General features: G+C 40.2%; 1 protein-coding gene across 1 annotated transcript in view; it reads right to left on the reverse strand.

Annotated features, from left to right (window-relative positions):
* The window catches only part of Nse4 (SMC5-SMC6 complex kleisin component Non-SMC element 1), a 54,874-nt gene that overhangs the window by 23,307 nt on the left and 16,945 nt on the right, over nucleotides 1-14,622 (reverse strand). The window contains exons 3-4 of the mRNA XM_083142484.1: nucleotides 5,228-5,358; nucleotides 2,544-2,768 (exon numbers count right to left, since the gene is read on the reverse strand). Of these exons, the coding sequence (XP_082998610.1) occupies nucleotides 2,544-2,768; nucleotides 5,228-5,358 (356 nt within the window). The remainder of the gene's footprint in view (nucleotides 1-2,543; nucleotides 2,769-5,227; nucleotides 5,359-14,622) is intronic.

Genomic DNA, 14,622 nt, shown 5'->3' on the forward strand with positions numbered 1-14,622 from the left:
CTAGAGGCTTCGAACTGACCAGGTCATTCACTTGTTAGTTACCAGCTGTCCATTTCTCTTAGGTATGTGAAATATGCACTGTCCTGTATCAAGCAAACTTCCTGATGTATTGAGGCTGCAAGGTTGACAAAAGGTTGACAAGCAGCAAGCTGTGGAGAATACTAGGAAGGTAAAGACTCGCGCATCGGCATATAGGAAGTTCAGAGACCGGGGTTTAGAGGAACGGACAGACTGGCAAATGATTCACTATTCGTTTGGTTGAGAGAGAGACAAGGACACTTTGGAAAGGAGAGAAGTGAACCTGAGTAGTGTGAACTACCTACGAAGCCTACAGAGAGCTCAGTTTTATTTTACACTACGTTACTAAATTCATGACCATTGTTCTAAGTGTAGACAGGTAACTATCCTAAACATAACATGCATGATTCAGGTTCAAAGGCTCACAAAATCGAACGAGTGACTATTTGCCATTTCTAGTTGTATAGTTAGGTATTGTATTTCAGTTGTACCTTTCGCAGCCAAGCATCCAACTTGTCATGAGGACAAGTGGTCTCATCACCTACGAGGATGAATGGTGATTAGCTACATTTTCCATTAATCTATTGGGAGTGGTTGGTTCGATCCCATCATTCAGTAGAGTGATAAGATATATTGATGGTCTCAACATAGCAAAATGATAAATTTTCTTTAGGTTTTACATTATCCTGTATTCTAAGTTTTTACAGCTTGGTCCCCTGAAAAACGTAAAACTGAGGTTCCACTGTAATACAGGTTCCGGCAAAACGATCTGACAGATAAAGAAATGAAACTATTCAGTTGTGTGATTGTCTAGGAAGTATTGTATTGTATTGTATCGTATTCTTCAAAACAGACAGGCCTCCCCGTTGACACAGTCGTAGCATCGTCACCTTGTGATCAAGGTGTCCTTGGTTCAATACCTGGTGGAGGCACATAGTGGTTCGGATCCCACTTTAAACTGTAGGTCCAGTCCCGATTAGCCTTACTGTGCATAAAGTGAACTTAAAACAACAAATCAAGTACCTTCAAAAGAGAAAGAGGGGATGTGTTGAGGTCGGTGGGGGTGGTCACTATTGCGTAAGTTTCCCTTGAAAGTCTTTCTAATGTGGATCTCGCCTGCATAATTACGTTGGCACATGGAAAAACCGTAACATAAACTGTACCAAAGTAATTATGCAAGGGAGATCCACATTAGAAAGGCTCTAAAAAGAAACCTACAGAATAGTGACCACCTCACCAACCTCAACACCAACACATCAACACTGGGTGCCTCAATAAAACCTGGCTTCTTGCCATCAGAAATACACGTACCTGCCTGACCCGTTCTCCCTGCACGCCAACTACAAAAACCAAGCATGAAACATAACCACCTGTGAAAAACCCTGCCTGTGCATGCAAGTGAAAACGAACGTCTTTGCATGGATGCAGACGATGAGACCGGAAACCAGCAGCACCGACATCTGTGCAGGGCAAAAGAAGGAAGACCACTCCCACATCGGAGAAGGAGAAAGTGAAAGGCCCGTGTCAACTAGAGCGGCCAAAAATGCAAGGGAGAAAAAGGAGTTACGCCACCTGCAGCAAGACAGTACATGCCTGACAAAGCCACCAGACGTGGCGAAATCAATCACAAACAAAAACTACGCAGAAAAATTAAAAGTAAACTTATTAAGCATGTACAACAAGGGACAAATGACCTAACTAAAGAGTTAACAATGGATGGATGTTATACTTAGAAATAAAATTCACGCTTGGTTTCTTAATTGCAGATCTGTAATTGAATTAAACTTCTATAGTTGTGAGTGGCTAGCTTTTTTTAATGTATTACTTAATTGTTAATTGCAAAATGTAAAATAATATATTATGACAAGAGCAAAGATTTATATGCACTAGAAACTAGCAATGCAAATATGGCATACAAATGTTATAAAAATGAACATGCAAAGTAATCAGGAATGTAATTCTACTGTTGTTCTGTAAAATACAAATAAAAGTGCCAGACAAATGGAACACAATACATGTAACATTATGGATGTTTACTGAAAATGTAACATCAAAACTACGAACGCATTAGTGTGTGGGCTACTTACCCACCTCCTCACCTTCAAAAAAGAGGAAAATTTTGTAACTGAACTCTTACCACAAATATTACATATTTAAGTCTAAATTCAATGTTATTGACCTCTCATAAAATAGTCTGTGAATAGTGATAGAAATTTGTTTCCAATCTAGAACCATTTACTTACACAAAACATGAATGTTTCAATTTACTTGTATTTTTGTTAAAATGTATACAAAAACAATTATTGTTTCAAATATGCCATTTAAATAAAAACAGTATTTGTTTGCAGGCTCAAGCAGGACCCAAACCTGGAAACCCTGTCTCTCCACTCCCAATTCTGTTTTGAGAGGGTGATGGAAGGGGGAGAAATCATTTTTAAATTATTTTTTTTCAGTGATCTGGTAACCCTAACTGCGCTGCATACTCAAAGATTACAGCCAAAATGCTGAAAAATAGAAAAACTCACATTTTCTGGCTTGTCCTTTTTGGCCTGCGAGGGCTCCTTCTCCTTTTCCTTTGGTTTCCTCTGCCTCTTCACTGCCACCGGAGCCTCCACTTCGAATGTGCCACTCATGAATGTGAACGAAGGTGAAGGTTGAAGTACTCCGCTCAACAGAGGCTCCACCTTTCTCCAATCATCTTCGCAGACATTGTTCTGATTCAACGGTGCATCTGCAGTCAGGAAAGTCAGCTGGAAAGAGAATGCTTTACGTTTAAATACATCCGTAGATGTATTTGCACATGCCGATATAATTAAGACCAAATACTTTTAAGAGTTGTAAGATAAACAAGTTTGGAAGCTCGGAAAGCAAAAAATTAAATACATGCTTACTAGCCACAACCAAGTATTACACAAAATACACAAATACACAAAATTTAGTCCTTACACCCTGTTTTTTTTTTTTTTTTTTCATGAAACTAACCTCATCGTCCATCTTTCAATATATTGGAAATCAGGAATGGTAGAGTTAGAAAAATACAGTGGAACCTCGATTTTATGTTATTTCAAGGGACTGAAGGAAAATGTAAAATCGATGAAAATTTTACAACATTTTGCTTTGTTGGGACCATCAAGGTTGAATGTATAATGCAGGAAAATGTCAAATCCGGGAATATAAAATCGAGGTTCCACTGTATCTCCTTTTGTTTACATAGATCAGGCTATAAGGTATTGCTCATAAAGGTCACGTCCATGTAGTACATGCTGGACTGTATTTTAGAGATTAATAAGGCTCTGGCATCTGGATACACAGCAAATATAATATTTTGTGAGGCTTGTGATGCACATGTGTGTTTGCAATTGTCTATTGTCAATTTCATCTCATCAACATTCATCTCCACCTTTATGATTAGCCAAAAGTGACAGAAAAGTGAAGTCAAATAAAGCAAATCAATCAACAGAAAACGTGCATGTTTTAGTAATTAGCGGTAGAAAGTTTTAAAAAAATTCCAAAATTTTAACTCCATTGGGAACATGAATTAAGTTTTCAAAATATAAAATTCTTGGAAAATATTAGCACTTAAAAAGAGATGAGTGGAGAAGATTACACATTGCTGAACTCTATAATCTACATCCATTAGCTAATATTATGAGAAAATTAACTTTATTCGAATGGCTGAGACAGCATTAATCCCAGCAGCTGTAAACACCTTGAGGGCAGTTGGGACTATACCTGTCCCAGTGCAACATTGCAGAATTTCACATGTAATTTCTTGAAAACCAGATGATATTTCATTTTTTTTCCCATTCCCTTCATAATTTTGTAACAGGGGACACAGGGCTCTAGAATTTCGTTTGTAAAATTTAAATTTTCTTCTAATTCGGTTTTTGGGAATAGGATACGATAATTTTCCTTTTCATCACAGGATCTTTGAGAAAATCAACCTTCTATGGATTTTTTTTGGCAGCTCTCCCATTTGAAAAAGGCCTCCCCGATGGCACAGTGGTTGCGTCGTCGCCTTGTAATCAAGGGGTCCAGGGTTCAATACCCGGTGGAGGCATATAGTGGTTCGGATCCCACTTTAAACTGTAGGTCCAGTCCTAATTGGCCTTATTGTGCATAAAGTGGACTTAAAACACCAAATCAATCAATCACATTTGAAAAGCCTGCACCTGAAAACCTTCTGCTCCAAATGGGCTTTCAGGAGAGAGAGAGACTCCCATCCAATAAAGGTTAAAGAAGATTGTGATGGGTAGGACTATAACCGATTGTTCTAGGACTTATACTTCGGAATGAATGAGGATGAAAAATACTTCACTCCCCTCTTAAATAATAGACTGAGTCCCAAAGACAATGGAAAATAAGTGCTTGTGAATTTTGGCGCGAGTAAGTTCCATAAGAGAGTTATGGCATCTCGTCTTTGCGGTTGATGTCCGCGCATGCGTTGCTGGAAAAATGCAAAAAGCTTGCTTTGAGCCCAAAAGAGAACACCAATGGTGAACTCGTACTTTGAAAGATCAAAAGGCTTGTAGTGTGATGGATCGGCGAGAGGTGGCTTCTACCGCAACTGTTTAAGGATACAGACAGGAGGAATGAAGAGGAAGTGCTAACCAGAAGTAGAAGAATATAAGTGCTCAGTGATTTTGATAGTGAGTCTTGTTTAAGTGTTGAGAGCTCTCAAATATATGGCCTTTTTAGCATCGATCATTACAAAGTTAAATGTACAGCGCTGAACTATACAACCGTGAGTAATATTTCTCAATCTGTTGTATCTTGTGTTAGTTTTTAAGTATGGTTACATTTTTGAATCTTCACCAAGACAATCAGGGCATTCTCCGTAAATTCCTGTATCTGAACCTTTCAGTATAAATCAGGTGAAGGAGACTTACCAAGGACCTCCTCATAATTGTTTAATTAGAAATTCAGAAATAAAAGTTTGTAAAAGGTTATTTTCATCTATGCTTTACACAGAAAATCTGGCTTTGTGAAAAACTGAAAATCCTGCTTGTAGCTGGAACGAAAGCAGGCAAACGCATTTCTTAAGCTAAATACAACTCTTTAATGTTATAGGACATGTGGTCATAGGCAAGTCAATGACAAGGACAAATGGAAGGCTTGTGTTTTTTGCATCAACAAACCTCTGTTACAGGATTGTCTCAAGGTTAGGTTCAGAAATACATTCCTTGAAGTAACAAAACACCCCACTCACCATTTTCTCACAGAACTCCTCAGGTCGGAAGGCAACTAAATTTCTTTCGATGGCCTCCGCATTATTCCTTAATACAGTTGAGCTTATGTTCAGAACTTTTGCATCTAAAACAACCACATCAGCATTCTTCACTGGAAGCAAAACAAATAACTTATTAGTAGGACTAGGATCTTTATGATCTGAAAATTACCGAAATATGCAAAATAAAAATGCTATTATGACCTATTTTCTTTTTAAAATATGCACTATAATTTGAAAAATATGCCCTTACAACTGAACTGTTTCAAACATCAATATTTAACATATGCTGACATAGTTTCACTTTATGAGCCCCAAGTTGCAATGTACAATGAATCCTTTCTGTAAATTTTCAAATAGAAACGATTGCCTATTGTCAGCCAGCAAAGCTTTGTACTGAAAAAAAGATTATTTCTACTTCGGCTGATACAAGAGGAGCATATTTAAATTAAACAATGTCATTCAGTTCAGGTTCTGTAGTCTCGAGAGGAAGTTTGTATTGCATTGCAATAATTTTGCAGAAAATAAACAGTGATCTACATTTCGAAGTAATTCAACAATAAGCAAATATGTGCTCAGAGTTATTTTGGGCAAAGTCCATATTCTGATTTCATTCCATTAGAAGAGGAGACTGGTTTTCACCATTTGTCAGTTAATAAACTGGGACGTTTAATTGTAAAAAATTCAACAACTTGACTGAACATGGGAGAAAGAACAAATCCACTTCAAAAATGGCTGTATATTCCTTGAAAAAGCAAAAATATGCTGAATATGACTGACAATCTATCAAAATATGCTCTAGGGCCCTACATCACCACTACATATTCTTGATCTCTGACCCCAGGTACACATTGATTTTCTGGCTGTGTGAGCCACAGAGCCGCTTTATGCAGGAACTAGGCCGGTAAAAATTCTAACCTCTGAACATCCACCCCAGGAATTGAACCTGGGTCTCCTGAATTGCAGTCAGACACTTTCCCAAGTACAACACCGCGGCTCTAATTCCATATTGCAAAAAAATATATTTTTCAGGAACTGACAAAGCATCAACAATGGATTTCTTGATTGCCAATAGCGTACATAAACTAATAATAGCACGAAAAAGTGGTGTCTTTAAAAATGAGTTGACGCAATACACGAACCGTTAATTTATATATAAACACTCCGCAAAAAAGGCCCAATTTTAGTGTGTCTATATATAGCTCTGTCACAGTAATGGGTTAATAACATGGCAACCTTTAGTCTTTCACACTTTTTCTTTTTGAAAAGAGACAGGAATTGCAACATATAGGTCGAACTATCTAAACTGGCCAATGTCAGTCTCATATTGGTTACAATGAAAGTATTCCTTTCGTGTACATTCCTTCCATATATAAATAAAAAATGAATTAAATCTTAATTAAAACAGGAAAAAAATAATTAACCATGTAAATGTAACAGAGGTCACATGTCGCTTAGTTCTTTTTTTAAAAAAAAAAAAAATCACCTGATTTAAACCAATCCATCTTGGACACACAGTTGCCTGTAACAAGAAATTCAACTCTATTGTGGAGGAAATTTTGTCTTCATAACAAATTTTCACAGCAATAATGTTGGCTGTTGCCATGTTTTGCTGTATCCTAGGGCCTACCCAATGGTGCAGTGGTTGCATTGTCACCTTGTAATCAAGGGGTCCTGGATCTGATATCCGATGGAGGCACACAGTGGTTCGGATCCCGCTTTAAACTGTAGGTCCAGTCCCGATTAGCCTTACTGTGCATAAAGTGGACTTAAAAACACCAAATCAATCAATCAATCTTGCTGTATCCATCTGAAATCGGTTCTTTTTTTTTTATTTCCTTCCCTCATTTTGAATATGATCATGCTTGCACAAAATATGAATGAATAGATAATTCAATGACATTGTACACTATGTTGGCATTCGTCACCGGACACCCCACAAAAAGTGCTCGTCATCATCTGTACACATCATACAACCTATAAAAGGCGTTGCCGGTTGAGAATACACTCATACCACCTACAGCAGTCAATATGGACACTGAACGTGAACTGAGTGAGGCCGAAAGAGGGATGATCACTGGAGCCCACAGGTTTGGGCATTCAACCCGTGAGATTTCCAACAAATTTCAGATACCCCGGTCGATAGTGAGTGATGTTATCGTGAAGTGGAAGCGAGAGGGGGTCATGACATGCCGACCCAGACCCAGTAAACCGAAAATATTAATAGATCGTGACCGTTGATGCTTGAAACATGTGGTGAAGTCAAACCGGAAGGCGTCATTACAGATGGTGACACAGGAGTTTCGATCGGCTTCCAGTAGTGCTGCAAGTGATCGTACTGTTCACCGGGAGATCGTTGCACTTGGTTTTCATGGTCGCGCAGCAGTTCACAAGCTGAATATTACAGCCCGCAATGCGACCCGTCGGTTACAGTGGTGCAAGGAACGCCGCCATTGGACTCTCGAACAATGGAAATCCGTTCTATGGAGTGATGAATCACGCTACCAGATGTGGCGGTTTGATGGATGTGTGTGAGTGTGGCATATGCCCGGTGAATGCTGTTTACAGGACTGTATCGTACCCGCAGTGAAATTCGGCGGAGGTGGCATCATAGTGTGGTCCTGGTTTTCATGGTATGGTCGTGGTCCTCTTGTTTTAGTTCGGGGAAACATGAATGCCGATGCATACCAAAAAGTTTTGGACAATTCTGAACTACCAACATGGTGGGAACAATTCGGTATTGGCCCATACCTGTTTCAGCACGACAATGCTCCATGTCATACGGCAGGCATTATCAACACGTGGTTCGATGACATGGGTGTGCAAAAACTTGATTGGCCAGCCCAAAGTCCAGATATCAACCCCATTGAACACCTTTGGGACGAGTTGGAGCACCGCTTGAGAGCCAGGCCATGCTTCCCAAAAAAACACCACTGAGCTGTTTGCCGCTTTGCAGGAGGAATGGGACACGATTCCCATCGACACGTATCACAAATTGATGGAAAGTCTTCCTCGAAGGGTTGCGGACATCATTGCAATGAAAGGTTGCCCTACACAATACTGATGTGGTGCTGTGACCGAATTAACGTACTGGTATGGGGTGTCCGGTGACAAATGGCAACATAGTGTATTTCAGAAGTGTGATGTGCCTACCCTAAAGACATGGGGCCTTGTGCAGTAGCACACATCACACACCCTTAACAGCGAGCCTGCCTGGATTCATAACCAAGACCTAGCGTTACAACACCTTACAACACCCAATTTGTGTTTCTGATATTAACAAACATATTGACAGGTTTTGGAAGTGTTATGCTGTCCAAAAGGTTTAACCTTACAATGTAAAATTAGGGAAATATTTTAAATAAATTCAGACTATTAATTTTTATTCCGTATTGAGTAATCTTAAAATATTAAAGTCTCTCATATACACTATTTTTGGCAGCTGGTTTTTCTGCTATTGAATTATACACTGCAGTTCCGATTAACCGAATTTCCGGGTTAACTGAATCACTAAAAAAAAGCCATTACTCGTGCATGACTGTGTTTTACACGAGAGCACCGACGAAGCACTTTTGTCTTTGTTTTGGTCTAACAGTTGGTTATCAAAGAGTAAGTTCATTGTTACGATGCATTGGCTGTACTCACCCACTCCCCCATTCCAGTCTATTTTTAGCACGTGTACTGTGCTATACGCTCAAGGACAAGAGACACCTACCAGTGCCAGTTGAGATTTGTAATTCAGTTCGGCGCACCTGAAACCGTACTGTTATATGACGCACGCTTTTAGAAGCGATATCGGGTGGGGCCACGCAGAGGGTGTGCGTGGCGATCAACCAATGGCAGGAGTGCAACGTTGTACAGTTAGGAGACTGCGGCGCGGAAGTTAAAAGCCGTGTTCTGTATTTTTCTTGCGCGCAAGAAGTTTTTCATAAAACTCGCCACTTTAAGGTTCATGATAAGATGCGAAAAGACATTTTGAACCTGACTGTCCAAAGCCCATGAATTTCCGTCGCCTACAGCCGGAGTTATTGTTCCTTGAAGAAACAATGGAAACACCTTTCATTTCCTTCAGCCTGTTTTTTTCGTTGCCACCGTGTTGATGCAGCTGAGTTGTTGTGTCTAGGGAAAACTGTGGGTGTTAAATTCGCCTCGATATAAACAATGACCCTTCATTGTTCTGGGCATTCTCGAACATTGAAAGCCTGGGTCAGTTTGAGTTCAGCATTTTCGTAGCAAGGCCGGTGTAAAATTATTCGCTCAGCATTCACTCGTGCGCCACAAAGAACAGTTTGTGAAAAGATTAAATACAGCCCTTTCGTGCGATAGTGTGTGTTCCGTGTGTTCTTCTTATTTTAAATAATGTCACTCTCAAAACTTAGAACCAGTAGTACAGGCACCAAGGGTGCAAAATCTAATCATTAACCTCCAGGAGAGTGATTCGGAAATGAGTGAAATCAGTGACATGGAGACCCATGGGTGTCCGGGAGGGGGGGGGGGAAGGGGGGCCATGGCCCCCCTGGAAAATGAAAGTCAACCAAAAAAGATATATTTTCACATATAATTTCATTACAGCCACAATAATATGTGTTAATTATTGCATGAATATGATAATCAAATTTAAGCAATGTTTTTGAGGGAACAATACTATTATGGAGGAAAATGTGCCTTGTTTGCCCCCCCCTGGAAAAAAGCACCTTCCTTGCCCCTCCCTGGAAAAAATCCTGCGGACGTCCATGCGGAGACCGAGGAAGACGACGAGAGCGGTGATGAATAAATAAATACCTTCAAGCTTCTTTCAGGTATGGGTTTTTTCGTATTTGCTACAGTGATATGATATTATAATCCTGTGTAGAAATATTCACTATATTATTTCACTGTACTCATATATACCGTCCATGCATTATCAAAAATAATGGACACATTGCGAATTTTCTGTCCTTCCCTTGCGCTAGCAGTTAGTTTGGCAACAGCGCAGTAGCACTGGCTGGGTATTGGCCGAACTCATGTTCCTTCTAAAAGCATGCGCCGTATAGTGAGCGTTACGTAGCTGTATATCAAAATTCTGTACATAATAAAATGTACATACTGTATATCAAAAAACCTTTATTCCGGTTTAACTTTCATTCAACCAAAGCACCCTTGGTCCCATCAAATTCAGTTAAACAGAACTGTAGTGTATTTACAGATTAAGTTATCAGCCTACATGTTATGAACTTCGTACATTTTTCAGCAAAAAATGTAGGCTCGACCAGGGCTCGAAACTGGGTCTCTGGCATACCATGCCCACCCCTGTTGTGGTTGCACTTGCAGAGACAATTCTACACAGATAAAACAGTGCCAGCAAAAAATCAGGCGAAGGCAGGCTGGCTCGGTAGCTCAGTGGTAGAGCAATGGCACGGTACGTCAGAGACCCAGAATCGAGTCCTGGCCAAGCCTGCATCTTTCGCTGAAAAATCTACTTTTTAAAAAATTTATTTATATAGGGATACTTGCAAAGAACACCCATGACCAGGTTGGGATTTGAATCTGGATTCCCTGGTCTCATAACATTCTGTGCTAACCACTCCACCACGTAACAGAGGTCAGCTTTTTTTTTGGGGGGGGGGGGGGCTCCCCGATGGCGCAGTGTTAGCGACGTCGCCTTGTAGTCAAGGGGTCCCGGGTTCGATACCCGGTGGAGGCACATGGCACAGTGGTTGGGATCCCACTTTAAACCGTAGGTCCTGTCCCGATTAGCCTTACTGTGCATAAAGGGGACTTAAAACACCAACTCAAAACCAAAACCTAAAAGGTCAGCTTTTTTTTTTTTTAAAAAAAAAAAAAGAAACCTAAGTCCGAACAAGAGACAGGCTTCGACTCAAACCAGGCCTCGTTACTAGAATGTAGATCTCAGCTGGATCTTGCTGCCATGTTTAACTAAGCCAATGTAGAAGCAGCTGACAAGTTGAATTTTGTGTTAGGATAAATGCATGAGTGACATAAACGTAGATAAAATAACCAAAGGGAGATTCGTTCTCTCTTAGTTAAATCCTGTGGTCTTCGTCCACTAGCAACATCTAACCTTTGGAACAAGAGTTACTTGTATCCCACTGTTTCTCTTTTTCAACGCTAGATGGCAGTCTGTTAAAAAACAAGAAACAGGATCTAAAATGTGAATTTTTATTCAATCTATCATGCCATATACACTGATATTTTGCCATAAAAGTTATTTTTAACCTGCCATTTGTTTATTTGATTAGAGTCTCTGAATGATTTATGCATATACAAGGGTCGTTCAAGGTTGACCAGGACTTTCGTGCGTAAAATATTAATGAATCAATGTAGCGCTGCATTACTAGGGCAGGACAGACCATGATTCCTTGCGAGTAACCATGATCCTTTGCGACACATTTGGCGCATGCGCAGTAGTGTAAACAAAGATGGCGGCAAGTAGTGTATCTGTTGCTGTGGAACAGCGGTGTATAATGAAATTTCTCGTGAAGGAGAAGGTGAAACCTGCTCAAATTTGGCGTAGACTGCAAGCACAGTATGGTGAACAAACACTGTCACGGGCAAGAGTGTACGAATGGTGCCATAAAAGTTCCCCTCCACCCAAGAAAAGCAAAGCGCTGCTGTCTGCCGGTAAGATTTTGGGAAGTCTTCTGGAACATGAAAGGTGTTATCCATGTGGATTTTGTGGAGAAGGGTGCCACAATTAATGCCAAGTATTACTCAACACTGCTTCACGGTGCTGTACGTGGGGCTGTTCGGAAGAAAAGACCTGGAATGTTGTCGAAACACGTCATTCTTCTCCATGACAATGTCAGGCCCTACACGGTCCATTTGACTCAAACAATACTGGCCAACTTGCACTGGGAGGTTTTACCACACAGTCCTTACAGTCCAGATTTATGCCTCAGTGATTTCCACTTGTTTGGGGCACTTAAAGAGCATTTGGGTGAGATGCACTTCCAGACAGATGAGGAACTCAAGAATGATGTCCTGCAGTGGTTACGACACCAACCTACTTTTTTCTATGCCAAAGGCATCAAGGAACTTCCACAACGACGGCAACGGTGTCTGGATGTTCAGGGGGAATACTTTGAAAAACTGACATAGTTTGGTGCTTCTATGTATGTATATTTCCTGTCTAGAAATAAAAGTCCCGGTCAACCTTGAACGACCCTTGTATATGGATCTGTTGAAAAGCAAAAGAATTTATGCTGCTCAGCCAGTTTACAATCTTTCACATGGCAACGAGTTATTTTCACAAATCATACAGTTGGCAAACACAGAACAAATAATTGGGAGACGGACAAAGACAAGCAAATACAATCACGTTCGAACAAACACGACAACAGATACACAAATAGGCAGCAATATGAAGATTTTTTTCCGTTTCGCTCCAAGCACGAAGTTCAAGCATCACCAGCCACACTACAAAAGAAGCTTAGACAAAGGGCCTCTCTTATCACACAACATGCTACCAATCTTCCTTTCTGATGTCACCACGAAAAACTTTCATTGTTACGCTAAATGATTAATTTCTTAGGTTGGGCCTCTTAGGTTTAGTTCTCTTAGCATAAATAATACATTTGCAGGGTATTCACTCTGCCTCTAATGACAGAACATGAATTTGGAAGCACGTTGTGCGATAAAAGAGGCCCTAGAACAAAAGAGAAACAGGCCTCTGCTGCCATCTAGCATGACAGTAGAGAAGCATCCTGACCAATAACTCTTGTGCCAACAGTTAGATGTTGCTAAGGTCGCAAAGCCACAAGTACCGGCATATGAGTTTCACCCCGTTGGACATAAGACAGTTCTGGAAACTTGAATTTCCATGTAAGTTGGCTTGTCTGTCTTTGACTTCACAAACAGTAGGTAGGTTATGTAGAAGCCTAGTGCTATATTTGTAGCATATGCCTAAATAAATTCCTGCACTATGCATGAAGTTGTCTTTATTATTGAAAATGATTCTTGGTGGACTAAAAGACAAATGCTCATTCTCACCACAATGGTAGCTTAACAGCTTGCCTTAAAAAGAAATTTCTAAATTCAGTCCGAAATTTTGGAATTTTTTAAATCCCGTTTCTTTGTTCTCTATTGTATGCTCTCTACTGGGAATACATATTTTACCTGAAATATGGCTAAGAAGATAAAACACATTTTATAAAAAAAGGTTTGTGCGATTTACTCACGTTGTTACAATACAATATAGGTACTTAAACAAATACTATAAAAATGATTACTTATGGTTCGTGAGTATATGTTTTATAGAAAACACGTTTCGAGGCGCAACTAGTCTCTTCCTCAGGTGCACTTCTTGGCAATCTGAATTACTTCATGCCTATGTCAATTTACACAAATGAACAAGGAATAAGGTGATAATAAAAGATCATGGTTAAAACCGGTATTTCTTAAAACTGCCCTTTGTGCACATAAAAACTCACTTTCTCACATTGCCAAGCATGAACCTCAAACCTAAAAACATGTCTCCCATTACACGTTAAAACCCCACCTCAAGCAACGTTGTCTACATGGTAACTGATTTAGCTTCTCGCCGAAGTCCCCATCTGCTCTCCCCCTTTCTTCCCCTTCCCTACTGCTACATCATTTTAAACTGGAAATCTTGGATCTCGCGGGTCGCATTGATTACAGCCGGAGAGACCTGGAAACCAATAACCCCCCCCCCCTCCCTTGATCTTATCTCATCGCTTAACCTTTAGGAGCCAGATCGTCTCGATCGAGATGCTCTCATGTAACCCTCGGGGGCCTGATCCTCTCAAACGAGATGCTCTGTCAAGGTCGTAGTTTTTACGTTATAACTTTGCTATTTCTGGCTAGAATTTCTTTTTTCATATTGTTGTTAACACATGTATTTAACAGAAATGATTGTTGCACGTTTTCTCTTTTCATGAAAATGGCAGGAAAAAGGCGACTTCTTCTTTGCGTCTTTTTCAAGGGAAAAATTTTGCCGACAAAGGAAGGCCGGCTTTGTTGTTCTACAGCAATGCGTTTCCCTCACCCCTGGAAACTGCATTGGAAGGAAGTTTGTATATCGGTACCCAAGGTAAAAAAGACGTCCTTTGGGGGGGCGGGGGGGGGGGTAGGGGGAAACCCCATTTTAAAAAAATATATATTTGGAGGGGGGATTCCCCCTTCCCCCCTAAATATATATGCAGAATGTGCATACATTTTATATCGTCTCAATCTGTGATTCATTCCGAGTACAACAGTATATTATTCATCTCTCTACGGCAATTAGCCTCTGAGCTACAGTCATTTCAAGGTACCGCAGCATTTTGAAGCTTGAATCAGTAGCATGCTGACCATTCATTTTGGGGGTACAACTCGCGATACATTGGTCATACGATAATAATGCAAATATTTTTGTGTTT

This window comes from Lepisma saccharinum, chromosome 21, assembly GCF_977018435.1.
Source record: "Lepisma saccharinum chromosome 21, izLepSacc3.1, whole genome shotgun sequence".
Taxonomy (NCBI): Eukaryota; Metazoa; Arthropoda; class Insecta; order Zygentoma; family Lepismatidae; genus Lepisma; species Lepisma saccharinum.